Genomic DNA, 15035 nt, shown 5'->3' on the forward strand with positions numbered 1-15035 from the left:
GATCAAACTGGTTTCATACGACAACGTCAAACACAGGACAATATAAGAAGGACTCTACATGTTATAGATCACATACAAAAGAGTAAACTGAAAGCCATTATCAGTATAGATGGGGGAAAAAGCATTTGGTTCAGTTAACTGGAATTTTCTCTTCAGGGTTTTACATAAATTTAGACTACATAGTACAATAATAAAAACAATACAGGCGTTATATAATAGTCCCACAACGAGAATTAAAGTTAATGGACATTTATCAGACAGAATTACTTTAGAAAGAGGGTCAAGACAAGGGTGTGCGTGGTCACCGTTACTTTTTGCATTATATTTAGAACCACTAGTCCAATCGATAAGACAAAATAAGGATATTAAAGGAATAATTACTAAAGGGATAGAACATAAATTGGCTTGTTATGCAGACAATATATTAATTTATGTAGAACAACCGACCTTCTCTCTTCCAGTTTTGATGCAATTATTCAAACAATTTGGTCAATTATCAGAGTACAAAATTAATATTAACAAAACTCAATTGCTGTCTTATTATTATACTCCACCGCAGGAAATCCAAAACAGGTACCCGTTAGCTTGGCACACTGACCATTTTAAATATCTAGGCATAACTATACCAAAGGACCTCGAAAAACTATTCGAATATAATTATGTTCCCATGCTAAAAAGAATTAGAGCAGGGGCGCCCATACTTTTTGAGAGCAAGATCTACTTTTTCTCTCACCAGCCGCCTGAGATCTACCTCATGACACAAAGACATAGAAATTGCAAATTAAACTCTATTGACTTATTTTATATGCGAATATGCATCAGTTATAGCAGAAATAATAAAGTGACAGAAAACCTGATCCAGTTTCATCCTCAGTGAGATTCTGACACTGGGAGCAGGTTACTGGTTTCTCAGTCAGAAGCTGGTTGCAGACCTGACGCCAGCAGGTGTCAGTCAGTCATGGCAGATCTGAAATTTGGTTTGATGACCTCAGTATGAGAAACTAACCAAAGAGCCCAGAAAAGGTAAAGGCAAATCTTCGGAAATCGGGATATAATTAATTTAATTTCACATAATTGTCGCTGTAGAATTAGTTAAAACTCAATGAAATATATTTGTCCAATTTGATGTTTGTTGTGACGTATACTCACATACGAACGAGGTAATTAGTCTAAGTTTGTCGTTTATTGAATGTTCAGAAACTACAGCGGGTATAATAAGCCACAGCAAAGATAAACAAAGGTAAAACAACCCGAACAGATGATCAACTCAAAACCACTCCTACCTTTTCACTTTCTGTCTCTTTGTCGTTTAAGCCACCCGTTGCCGTGGCAACCGCCTGCGCCCGCAAGCCAAGCAGAGATTATGTTAAAAACACAACATTCAGTCCGTTGCGATATCATGTTTCCAGGCTTGATATTTATTCCTCGATTATTAATAAGCCTCTCATGAACACAGCGGTGTTTGAGTAGCTAATTTAAACTCCTGCTCTGCTCGTCAGTCGGTCTTTAAGTCGCCTTTTTTTTTTTTTGTTAATGGGACCGAAACGCACTGAATTGCGCAACACCTTGTTCAAACAATAATTACTGAGATTATTAATTTTAACACGTCTCGTTGATTTTTTTTATACTTATTCTTTTTAATGAAGCTACAAACGTTTAGGATCTTAGTGAATATTTTTGATAAGCCCGTCAGAAGAGGAATTGCTGGTCTCAGCGTCCTGGAGGCGTTCAGATTGTCATCTGCGGAGATCGACTCAAAACCTTCCGCGATCGACCGGTCGATCGCGATTGACGTATTGGGCACCCCTGAATTAGAGGATATCACAAGATGGAATCTCACTCCTTTTCTAAGTTTTAGCTCAAGAAGTGACTCGATTAAGATGAACATACTGCTCAGACTGTTATATTTATTCCTAACTTTACCAATTGAAATAAATCAAAAGGTTCTTAATGAATGGGACAAACTATTATCAACATATATTTGGCAGGGTAAAAGACCTAGAATTGGATATAAGATCTTATAACTGAAAAAGAAAATGGGAGGTTGGGGGTTGCCTTCCCTTAGAGATTATTATTTAGCAGCACAAGCAAGAACACTGATATACTGGTGCGACTCAAAATATAATGCTCAATGGAAAACTATTGAAACAAAGGCGACACCCATTCCTGTACAGGCAACTCTGGCTGATGCAAATCTACAAAGTTTCATAAATAAGATAACCGGTGGATGAAAACAACCCTTAGAGTGTGGAAAACCATTGTAAAGAAACTGCACTAGAGAACGACCTGGCTGTCATAAAATGGATTGCATATGACTCAGACTTGACACCAAACAAACTGGACGCCAGGTTTAAGAACTGGACATCCAAAGGAATCACTGCTCTGTGCACAATAGTGAACAACAATGTCTTAGGTGATTTCAAAACACTCAAGAGAAAATATTATCTGGACAAACAGGACTTTTATCGATATTAATAAAATTTCTTATCTGTAAACTTAAAAATTAAGCCAATTACTGACAAGAATATAAACCTAATGGAATTTTTTATTAATGCCTATAAATCAAAAATGAAAGGGAAAATTTTCACTTTTCTATAAAAACTTAATAGATCTCAAAAACAACTCAACCCTACATATCAAAGCAAGTTGGGAAAGAGAGGGCAATTTAACAATGACAGAGCAATATGGGCAATAATGTGGACATATAATAAATCTTTACAATGGGAAGAATTTGGATGGAAAAATCTGGTAAGATTCTTTATCACACCTGCTCAGAAATGCCACTATGATGGAAATACTCCTGCATGTTGGAGAAAATGTAGAAATCAAAATGCAAACCATTATCATGTCTTCTGAGACTGCCCAATTATAAAAGATTACTGGAAAGAGATTAATAGTGCCTTACAAGATATTTTCAAGCAGAACATTCCTTTGGAGATCAATCTTATGTATTTTGGCATAATTCCTCAAGAAGCTTCCAAAACAAACAAAAATCTGATGACTATTTTATTAACAGCAAGTAAGGAAAAAATTAGAAGAAAATGGTTATCACAAGACAAACCAACTGTGGATGACTGGATCGACATAACATTTAACATGTATAAAACTGAAAAAATAACAGCCTCTCAATCACAGGACTGAACAATTCTGTCAGTGGTGGCAGATTTGGGTAGACTATGTAAAACTTAAAGATCTGATTTCATTTTTAGAGATCAAACTTGATGAAATTTCCTTGACAATCCACTCTCTTATGATAGCCATACTTAATAATTATTTTTATATTATGTTTTTCGTTGGTGTATTATTTTTTGTGATTTGCTTTTTACACTTTTAACTTAATTTTTTCTTTTCTTTTGTTTCTTCTTTCACACTCTTTTACTCCTCGCTTTATAATCTTTCTCAGGGAATTGAAGTTGCATTTTTGTTTTGACTGTTATCATGCAATGGTCTACTTGTCCACCTTATTTCAAATGTCGAAGTTAGTTTTGTGATGTAGAGGCCTAAAGTCATGTAAATGATACTTCCTTGAGAATCATTAAAGATTAAAAAAAGAAAGTATAAAGACTCATATCAGCTGATTATTTCACTATACATATAAATATGATTACATTTTCTTTGTGTACAACCTTTTAGATTGCACTCAAAAGATGTAAACCAATAGCCACGCATGAAGTTTGTTTAAAAAAGAATCCAAAGGAAAAATAAATTTTACATCACTAGCTAATATGTAGTTACGGTGTTTCACATTGTCTGTGCAAAATTACAACTCTGACAGAACTGACCACATCAACGTTTCTCTCTCTTTTTTTTTTTTATTGCTGCCTGTTCTTCAGAGAGACGAGCTGCTATGGCGCTGTTAAATCACAGTCATTCCAAAACGTTCTTCATATGTTCCTGGCTCTGCCTGTGATTAAATTCATAAATGTTCCTCCATACTGAGCAGCTCTCTGATAGCAAACAGCATGTCTGCTGTTCACAGCTAAACTATAATGTTTTGGAGTTTGATGTGAGGTCATCAGACCAAACCAACTCAAATTGGTTTGGTGCTGTACTCAGCTCGGTATGGCTAGTACTACATCAATACATGAGAACAGCTGGGCAGAGCAGCACCGGATTTGCTAATGGAAAATGACTCTGAGCGGGACCGACTAGGACCAAACCGGTTAGAGGCGGGCTAGTGGAAAAGTGCCTATAGAGGATCCTTGTTGAAGCTGGGTAGGTGTGAGCTCCCAGGCAGCTGTTCTCTCAGGACTACAGTAGGTGTAGAGTGGAACTTGGTTATGTCGGTCTTAAATGAAGCATGCATAATTTCTTAGACATTTTCATTCATTTTATGTGTGTAATGCACGTAAGTCTATTTTTCAATTCATAACAACCCACACAAAAGTTGTTGTGTTTGGCTGTTGTCCACCCTTAAAAATCTGATCGTTCTCTGCTGTCTTCGGCAAAAACATCTAGTCAGTTGTTGTGGAGAACATGTGAGTTCCACATGTATCCTCTTTAGTTCTGAGGCCAACTGGTACCATTTGTCATCAATCATTGCTCCCTCATACTGTCAGGCTACTCAGGTGGCTCACATTGATTTGGCATGCAGAGGCAGGATTAGTCATTTTAGAGAACACTTCTCCATTGAGTATGTTAAGGAAGATTTCTATGAATTAATTAATTTTGGAAAAAGTTTGTCTCTCTCTCTTCCTTTATGATCCCGGGTCCTCTCGCGACGGCCACGTGTAGTCACTCGGAAGAAAACAGCAATGCGTGTTGACGTCACAGAATTACAGTTCAATCCAATAGAAGACAACGCATAAAATTACAACAGAAACTGCTGAACAACAGAGACATACATTCGTTTACCTGACATAAATGGAAAGATGAAGAAGGAAAGAAAGAAAGAAAAGCAAAGACGTCTTTGGAGAATTGCAAGAGCAAATCTAATTTGTTACTTCTGTGTAGAAAGTTTTATAGTGAAGGCGTATTCTTATCTTTAATTTATTCAAATAAGGCTCATCCAATCCAGGAGCTATCTTTGACCCTCTCTCAAGCCAGGAACTCCTGCCGTGTTTACGGCTTTTCACAGATGAGTGTGAAAAGCTAGAACTTCTACTGTATTGTTTTCCCACACAGACAAAAGGCAATTCAAACAATCCTAGCAAACCATCTGCTACAACTACAAGTAACATAAAGGTCAATAGGCCAGAATACATTACTGATTTTAAAACCACAATTAGGCTATTTGAATCAAGACATGTTAAGTTTTAAAACTAGCTTATTTTAAATTTATTTTCTTAACAAGTACTAAAGACATGGTCTTTGCTTCCTCTGCACTGACATTTAAACTTGAAATAATCAGTTAATGTATACATTGTAAAAACTCCAAAATTGGATACCTCACTATATATGAATCTGACCTTACAGTTAATGCAAATCATCAAGAAAAATTCCCTGACAACTGATTTACAGACTGTGAACAACTACAAGGAACTGAATGGTAAATGAAAGTGACCCCTTGACTCTCCCACAGGGCCCATGTATCGTCTGGAGAAGCAGATGGAACCGAATGTTGCAGTCGACCTGGATTCTACTCTAGAAAGTCAGAACACCCTGGAGTTTTGCCTGGTCAGAGAAAACAGTGAGTGAACTCGGCATGAAGGTTTAAATATGAGGTCTGCTGCAAACTTCATTTCAGTGACTGTTGTGGTGGCAATTCACCATCCCAGAATGTTGAATGAAATATTCTTCAAATCATTTCTATGCAATATATACAGCAAGTTTAGACCAAACGCAATCCCACTAAAAACTCAATAAGGACAAGTGAAGGCTTTGTGAATGAGCATAGATCTTATTATCAGGAGCTCTTGTGTTTTATTTAGACTTATTTTCTTAATTCGGCTTATTCATTCTGCTGCTGTTACAGGTTCGAGAGGTGAAGAGAGCTCTGAGGAAGACCCTACTATTGACATCACCACAGTCCAAGACATGTTGAGCAGTCACCACTACAAGTCCTTCAAGATCAGCTTGATTCATAAGCTGCGTTTCACCACAGATGTCCAGCTAGGTACATGCTAGTCAGTGAGGTGGTGCTGTCTTTTCCAGATATGAAAAAGTTTTTGTAACTTTGGACTGATTCTTGTGTATAAAGTGTGTTTTAAAACCACAGTTAAATGTGTGAAACGTTGACCAATAATGACAAGATGTGCTGAAGGATTCTTGATGAAGGCAGTACTTGTAAAACTAATGGAAAATGATACAGACTGACTGTGTGGCTGTCTCCACTCAGGACAATGTGGAACATGATAGTTGTAGAGGACTGTCCATATGAGCAACAACTCAAGTAGTCTACACATGCAAAGAAATGTTGAAAAAAAGTCCTCAATTAAAGCTACAGGTAAAGAATTGGAATGATTGAACACAGTTGTCTACATCCCAGAAAGAAGGACACCAGGGGGCTGGCTGTCCCTCTGGGGAATCGCTACCTGGACCTGGGAGTATAGAGTGCATCTTCTTGTGTGTCTTTACACTTGGTGTATAGGTGTGTGTTTATCTGTGAGGTTGGGTCTTTGGCTGCCCCCTCTCCTGGATCATCTAATTCAATTCAGATTATTGTGCCCATTCACAATATGTCATCTCAAGACACTGCAAAAAAAATCTTGTCAGCTCAATCACACATACATTCCATTTCATCCTAGTTATCAAATCATCATGTCCAGTTCATTGTTCAGATTGGTTTCAGATTAGAATTTTTTTTTGCAGGTGCTAAGGGGCTAAGCAATTTACTGAGGGTGCTATGAGGGATCTTTTTTCCCTACTGTTATCAACACATACACACACACACACACACACACACACACACACAGGTGCACTAAACTGACATCAGCAGTCACCAATAAAGTGGATAGCGGATAATGTGGTATTCTGCAATACAGTTAAAGCATACACAAACATAACACATTTACTGTATGTAGAGAGTTTAGTATGTAAACCGTTACAATAAATTCACACTCTATTTCCCCATCTGTGTCTGTATATGTAGACAATTTCAGTCCACAATGCTGAATGCACTACAAAATCAAAGAAGGTTGAAATCATTCACTTACCATTAGAAGTCTTCATAACTTCTGATAGTTATCAGTTATTGTTGAGAATAACTTCCCAACAATAACTGCTATCGTTATTGTTGGGAAGTTTTGATCCACTTGTTTGTTTTTCTAACTTGAATTCACTCCATGCTTTCATACTTTCATTGCGATTTTGTGTCCGTCGCTTTCATGATGGCTCTTTAACGATGCAGCTGCTTTCCACCTATTATTAGAGCCAAGAGCAGTAAATACTGGCTCTAGGCAGAATCTGTGTCCTCTTTTTTTGCAGAGCAAAACACAGCATCTTTACTCACATTGTATTCTAACCCCAAGTATTGATCAAGCCAGCCTTTGCTAAAACTTCTTCATCGCACTTCAAACAAGCATGACGGGTATTTTTGGTCCATCTTGAGGACTTCTGCTGAGATCCTCTTGTCCAACAGTGCTAACACTGGACAGCAGCGGTGGAAGGATAGCTGCACAGTTGCTCTCCTTCATCCAGATTAATATTTTCTTTGTTGGTCAGAGTCTGCTTCCAAAAACTCATCCTTCTCTGATTCCATCTGTGGAACTTTTGGTTGCAAAAAACAATCCATATTCACATTATGTGTTCCTCTCAATTGCTTCCCAAAAGTGATAATACGCATGTGCAAAGTTCAAATCCTGAAGTTTTTTTTTTTACTCGATATATAATAATTGCTTTTTTTTATTGAAAATGTTGTCTTTTGAGAAAAATGACACAATAATTACATATTAAAATTTTTAAATTAGATTGAAAAATAATTCAGTATTTCCTAGCTGTGCTTTTCGGGTGCTATGACTTTTACAGGTTGAGCTATAGCTCCCTCTAGTGCCCGCTTGGCACTGCCGGCATTCACTCCTTCATGTAGTAATAATTGCTTGCGTTGTCACTGACTTTAGAGCAATCCCTCATACCGAGCATGCATGTAGCAACAGAGGAGAGGAAAAATTCTCTTTAACAGGAAGAAACCTGCAGAACCAGAACCTGGTTCAATACAGGTGGCCATCTGCCAAGACACATTGGGTGTTTGAGAAGATGGAGCAGAATACACAAGAAGAAACAAACTGCTACAAGACTTTTTCTATGTTAATAAAAAGTAAAAGGTTTATAGCGGGAGAGGGAGATTGATTAGATGATGGCCTCACTATCTTTGCCAATGCCCTCCTCCAGGAAGAAATCGCAGCTAAACAAAACACCGGGTGTAGCTTCAATGGAAAGAAAAATAACTGAGAATACAAAGTCAACAGCAAATAATTGAAATTGGAGACTAGTAGAGGAAGAAGATAGCAGACTAAGGAAGGTAGTCAGCTTGACCAACTTTGATGGTCTCACCTGCAAACTACACCTTTTATGTAATGTTTGTTTTTGGTTTGATGTGTAAAACATGTTTTCTCCAAACATGATCTATACAATGACATCCAAGAGTTCAGCTTTGACCTCATTATTCTAGATTATATTCTCTTAGTGTTTCACATGCTTGTCCAAATCTTCTGTAGCAAACATGTTTTTCTTGAGAAATGGAGTCTTATGCAGTTTTTCTGCATGGAGGCCATTGCTGTTGAGTATGCTAGTCATTGTTTTCCCATGAAAACAAATGCATTAATTTTGTTTTCAGGGAAAAACAAAATTTCACAAGAAAGTTTGTGCTAACATACAAACCCTCCTGAGATGCTCTGCTCAGCCAGTGACCTGATGTTGCTTCCATCAATCAGCAAATACTACCTGAGTCTCTCCAAGTTAAAAGAAAGCTGACTCGTCTATTTATTTTGAACTATTAAACAGCTATACTTTACATGGCTTTATTTTCATGGAGAGCTTTTTGAATAAATGTAATTGTCCAGGACTGGTTTAATATATTTTCCGTTTATTTAAAGCTTTCCAGTTGTACTCAAATCACCCTTCACATTTCATGTCTGGATATGTTACAAGTGTTTTAATCATGCCTGGTTGGTTTTTGACTGGTTGACTTTTTTCAAGTATACGTCGAGAACATTTTAGTACAACATTCAGATGACACAATAAATCACAATAAATGTCCTGTGCTTTTTGACAAACATAATGATCAGTTTGCAGACAGGAGTCTCACAGCAGCAGGCATGTCTGCATTGTTGATATAAACAAGCATCTGCATCACAGCAGATCTGCAACGTCCACAGCATGCTGTCTTGCACAAGCAAATATATACAACGGGGCTGTTTTTATTTGCTGAGCTAAAGTGAACAGATGTCATTAGTGCATTATGTTGCTTGTCGGGGCTTTGGATGTTGGAATGAGTTGACCATTTGCATCTTGTCTTGTGGTATTGTCTCTAGGCCACAAATTGCATATTGCTCTTCAGTGCTCTTGCAGATCCATTAGATTTGATGTTACAACAGGGCACATTAGCTCTGTGGTGCTACAGTTGTTGGCCTTTTAATTGAGTTTTTGACATTATATTTTGATTTTATGATTTTATGCAGATACTTTGGATAAATTACGCTCCTAACGCTTACTTAAAAATAAGTGCTTTTACCACGTAACCCATTCCTATTAGCTTTTTTTTACCTTAAATATTTTTCACCATCCAAAACTGTCTTTGCAGGCATTTCAGGTGAAAAAGTGGAAATCGATCCCGTCACAAGTCAGAAGTTTTGGATTCGGCAAAAACCCATCTCTATCGACTCGGACCACCTTTGTGCCTGTGACCTTGTTGAGGAGAGAAGTCCCAGTAAGTATTCTGATGAGGTTCTCTAAAGAGAGCCTCTGTCTGGTCATCCTTATAAATTGATAGTTTCTGATTGTGTAATGTTTTAAAAATGCACTGTGTAATTACAACTGCAAGATGATTTCACATCTCATGAAAAGGTCTTGGCATTCTTTAGGCATGGAAAGGACAAAGTAGAATGATTGGGTCCTAATGATTCTAAAAGGCCACAACTGTATTTCTGTGTAGTGGAACACTGATTTCACTCCCAGTTTTTTGGCTAATTCAAAGCTCTTAAAGCTGCAGTATGAAACCTCTATGAATTTATTAAATTTTTTTGCCAATTTGTTCAGGTTTCCCCCAGAAAACTTGCTAAGCCCAGTGGGTCGGTTAACCGAGACTGTCCACCAGGGTTTTGTATTAAAAGATGTTGACAGGAAATGTAAAATATTACTGGGTAGTTATATGTTACTGGAATACATTGCCGACAATACTTAAACCCACAACTATCGAATCTTAAAAACAACAAATAAAAAAAATACATTTCAAATAAATATAAATTATTTGCACTTCTGATAAATCCAAATTACATCATCAGTTAGTGGGTCTAAAAACACGATGTAATGATTACATTTAGCATCGGCCCAAGGCAAAAGTGAACTAAGAGATTATCAAATTTGATTTAATGGTTTCAATATAGTTAAATGAAAATATTTTAAATTGTTTAACATTTAAATTTAAGATATTAAGGAGTTGGCAAGTTTACTTTGTAAAAGTTCAAAGAACAATCTTCATAATTAGATTGTTTTGTTACCACAATTACAATCTGATACTCTCAGTTTAATCTTTGAGTTTTAGCTGTTTGTTCACAAATGCATCTAAGTAAACTACAATTGTAATTGAGTACTCTGCAGTTAAACTAGGCCCCCTGTCCCATATTTCACAAAATCCATGGTGACGTGCTGTTAGTGGTGCTGATGTTCTTAGCAACAAGAGAGACCCCTAAATCAAATTCTGCTCCAGGCCTCATGTAACTGTGGTGTTTGAAAAGAATAAATACATTAAAAATGTCAGATGCTTTTTGATTACGTTTCTGTGACATCACTGTGACAAGTCGATGTCAACTGAACTTTTACCATGTTGAGTCTGACTTAAAAAATATGAAGTTGTGCGACCCCCAGTCATGACATTACATTGCAAGACTAATAATCTGTGAAAAAATTGACTTTATTCCTCCTCCTTGAGCTTTTATTGCCATCTGAAGAAATGCACCGCTTTCGGTTAGAACCAACCAATCAGATCCAGGAAGAGGGTCTTAACGCTGTTAAACTCTCTCATGTACTCTCTTCATGAGGTGCGAATGGCAGGGAAATATTTTAGCATTACAGGAAAACCATTTATCTGCCATCATCAGTGGCTATGCTAAATGGACTGAGATTTCACAATAGGATCTGCTGAATGGGAAAAAACTGTAGCAGTAGCAGAGAGAAAGGGGGTGAAAGGGTGTAGGGAAGAGCAGAGGCACATGAGATTGTGATTGACATCCTCTGGGCTCTGATTGGTTGTTTTCAGTTAGCACTGGGAGAAGGCAGGTGAACTCAGTTTTTTTCACAGATTATCTGTCTCATACATACTGTCATGATGACATATATGTAAAATAATATATTTTATAAAAGTTACTTACTGCAGCTTTAAAATACCTCGACTAAAAAATTTCACTGTTATAATCAAACTTTTAATATATAGTCAATCAATTCAGTCTAAGTTACATTTTCTGTATGTCAGAACATGACTTTCTGTCATTCCTCTCTCTTAAAGCTGCCTTTGAGAGGACTAGAGGCCCGATTAGAATGATGTTGCATAATTAGATGTGTTGGAGCTGCAAACTCCTTTCTGTACATTTATAGCACATTAAATCAACAGTCAGTCAACTAATATAACAATATTTATGCCTGACCAGAACAAGCGTCCATAGTACAAGATGTTTATGGTAATAGCTTTCATTAACACTCAGACTAGAGAACAGTCTTGTGTTTTTCGGCTAATGGTAGCTCCACAACAACTAAAGTCTCATAGATTTTCTAACTTTCAACATGAACGGAGTCAACACAGGAGTGCGACATCATTTTCAGACTGAGGCAGTGACTTTTCAGTCTGTACACAAGAACAATAAGAAGCAATAGCCTACTTTGTTTTCCGGCTTACATTTTCTCTGGCATCTGGCACAAATACTGCCTATTTACAGTAGCTTAGCTTTTATATGGTTTTTTCCAGATAAAGTTTTATTAGATATGCCACTTTCTCTCATCTAGGGTGTGTTATTCTTACAAATGAAACCACTCAATCAGAGATTTTTTTTTCCTTTAATTTTCCATTTTTGATTTTTATTTTTTTCCTGGAATTATAAAAAGGCATGACAGATGATGTATGACAAGGAGAGACTGGTTGATTTGTGTGCTTTGTTGACCTGTTGAACATGTTTTCTGTTGTTCTACAGGTCATGCCATTTTTAAGATCACTTATCACAGCAACCATGACTACAAGGCTCTGTACTTTGAGTCTGATGCTGCTACTGTCAATGAAATTGTGCTCAAGGTGAGTTCCACATGAATGATGCGACCCTGCAGTTCCTGTACTGTAATCTGTGTGATGTGCCTATATATACACTCTGATCTACTACATCTTTGGTTGTGTCTTTTATATTACTCTTGATATAAGACACATCCAATTATTTGCATGATTTATTCAGACATGACCGTATTCTGACTTGCACCCACCCAAATTCCCAGCCTTCTAACCTTTTGGTCAGAAGGTTGGAATTTTGTCCTGACTCATAGCTCCATTCTGTAGTGCCTGAAAAAAGTGTCTTAAATTAATCCTTTCAACAATAATCAACATTCTATAGAACCACATAACCAGTTCACAGCTATCCAGCTCAGTTATCCAGTTCTTTTCCCTCATCCTCATCACTGAAATTGTTCCAGAGTCCTAGCATTGTTTTGTGATTATCTGCTCTGTAGAGAAAGTTGTGTGTAAATTACTCCTACTCTTTTAGTGAGGAACAAAGGTTTTCTAACAGTATTTCTTTAGCTAATGCCTAACCCATTAATCACTGCAATTGCAAAGTCTAAGGTAAACTTTATGACTAAAAAGTTGAAATACTAAATACTTTTTTTTCCCTTTTGCTAGGTAAACTACATCCTAGAGTCTCGGGCCAGCACCTCCCGGGCAGATTACTTTGCCCAAAAGCAACGCAAACTTAGCCGCAGGACAAGCTTTAGTTTCCAGAAGGAGAAGAAAACTGGGCAGTAGATGCACATTGCTGAAACCACTCTACTGAGGCTACACGGGTCCATCTGCCAGACACCTTTCACTTCAACTACATCCAAGAGCATCTTGGATGTAGTTCAGAATTTCAGATGTAGAATCTGATAGAAAGTCAAGTTAGAGACTAAAGAAATGGCAGAAAACAAAAGTTGTGCTTCAGCTGGTGCAAATTGAAAGCCTCTGTAACCCAATGAAGGAGCAGATTTCATAACTAGAGGGAACTTGCATGTTGACTTTTGGACAGATTAGCTGCTGTGCTCAGATTTTTCACGTGTTGCCTCTGTATGCGAGTACTGCTCAAGCAAGTTGTTAAAGTTAAATCTTGAACATTAGTTTCACTTCTCTTTTGTTAACAGATTTGAATCCTCACCATTTTATGTATTGTATATACAAATTTTATAATCAGAAAATGAAATTATTTAAAATTATATTAGCCCAGTTTGGCTTTTTCTTCCACTTCTGCCTTGAGTCATCACTATTTTGCAGTCATTTTACTCCTGTTGGTCTCTAGAACAACTTTACCTGTTAGATCTTTCCACTGTACTGTTGTAAAATTCTGTTCTTCTTAATTGTGATGAATCTTCTCAGTTTGCAAAATTTCCATCAACACCCCAAGATTTGCTTCCAAGAAGTGTGTATGTGTGTGCGTGCGTGCGTGCGTGTCTAAAATTTTTATTATTTTGTGAAGAATCCACAACAAATGGGACACAATCATGAGGTGGAACGAAATTTATTGGATATTTTAAATGTCTTTAACAAATAAAAAACTGCAAAGTCTTGCGTGCAATATTATTCGGCCCCTTTACTTTCAGTGCAGCAAACTCACTCCAGAAGTTCAGTGAGGATCTCTGAATGATCCAATGTTGTCCTGATGATGATAAATAGAATCCACCTGTGTATATTCAAGTGCCCATGTAAATGCACTTGCTCTGTGATAGTCTCAGGGTTGTGTTTAAAATGCAGAGAACATCATGAAGACCAAGGAACACACCAGGCAGGTCCGAGACACTGTTGTGGAGAAGTCTAAAGCTGAATTTGGATACAAAAAGATTTTCCAAACTTTAAACATCTCAAGGAGCACTGATCAAGCGATCATATTGAAATGGAAGGAGTATCAGACCACTGCAAATCTACCAAGAAAGTTTAGAGGGCCTTCTTAAACACCAACATGTGGAAGAAGGTGCCCTGATCAGATGAAGCCAAAATCGAACTTTTTGGCCACAATGCAAAACGATATGTTTGGCGTAAAAGCAACACAGCTCATCACCCTGAACACACCATCCCACTGTCAAACGTGGTGGCAGCATCATGGTTTGGGCCTGCTTTTCTTCAGCAGGGACAGGAAAGATGGATGGAGCCAAATACAGGACCATTCTAGAAGAAAACCTGTTGGAGTCTGCAAAAGACCTGAGACTGGGACGGAAATTTATCTTCCAACAAGACAATGATCTCAAACATAAAGCAAAATCTACGATGGAATGGTTCACAAATAAACGTATCCAGGTGTTAGAAAGGCCAAGTCAAGTCCAGACCTGAATCCAATCTAGAATCTGTGGAAAGCGCTGAAAACTGCTGTTCACAAGCGTTCCCCATCCAACCTCACTGAGCTCGAGCTGTTTTGCAAGGAAGAATGGGCAAGAATTTCAGTCTCTCAATGTGCAAAACTGAGAGACATACCCCAAGCGACTTGCAGCTGTAATCGCAGTAAAAGATGGCGCTACAAAGTATTAACGTAAGAGGGCCGACTAATATTGCACTCCCCACTTTGCAGTGTTTTTTTTAAGTTTAAAATATCCAATAAATTTCTTTCCAGCTCACGATTGTGTCCCACTTGTTGATTCTTCACAAAATAATAAAAATTTTAGATTTTTGTTTGAAGCCTGAAAAACGGCAAAAGGTTTTATATATATATATATATATATATATA

At 37.4% G+C, this 15035-nt stretch overlaps 1 protein-coding gene across 1 annotated transcript in view; it reads left to right on the top strand.

Moving 5' to 3' along the window:
• mapkap1 (MAPK associated protein 1) overlaps positions 1-13900 on the top strand; it is a 48018-nt gene extending 34118 nt beyond the window's left edge. The window contains exons 8-12 of the mRNA XM_007542664.2: positions 5522-5629; positions 5915-6055; positions 9680-9805; positions 12279-12376; positions 12971-13900. Coding sequence (XP_007542726.1) covers positions 5522-5629; positions 5915-6055; positions 9680-9805; positions 12279-12376; positions 12971-13093 — 596 coding nt within the window. The 3' untranslated portion in view covers positions 13094-13900. The remainder of the gene's footprint in view (positions 1-5521; positions 5630-5914; positions 6056-9679; positions 9806-12278; positions 12377-12970) is intronic.
• The last annotated feature ends 1135 nt before the right edge of the window (positions 13901-15035 follow it).

Source organism: Poecilia formosa, unplaced genomic scaffold, assembly GCF_000485575.1.
Source record: "Poecilia formosa unplaced genomic scaffold, Poecilia_formosa-5.1.2 Scaffold717, whole genome shotgun sequence".
Lineage (NCBI taxonomy): Eukaryota > Metazoa > Chordata > Actinopteri > Cyprinodontiformes > Poeciliidae > Poecilia > Poecilia formosa.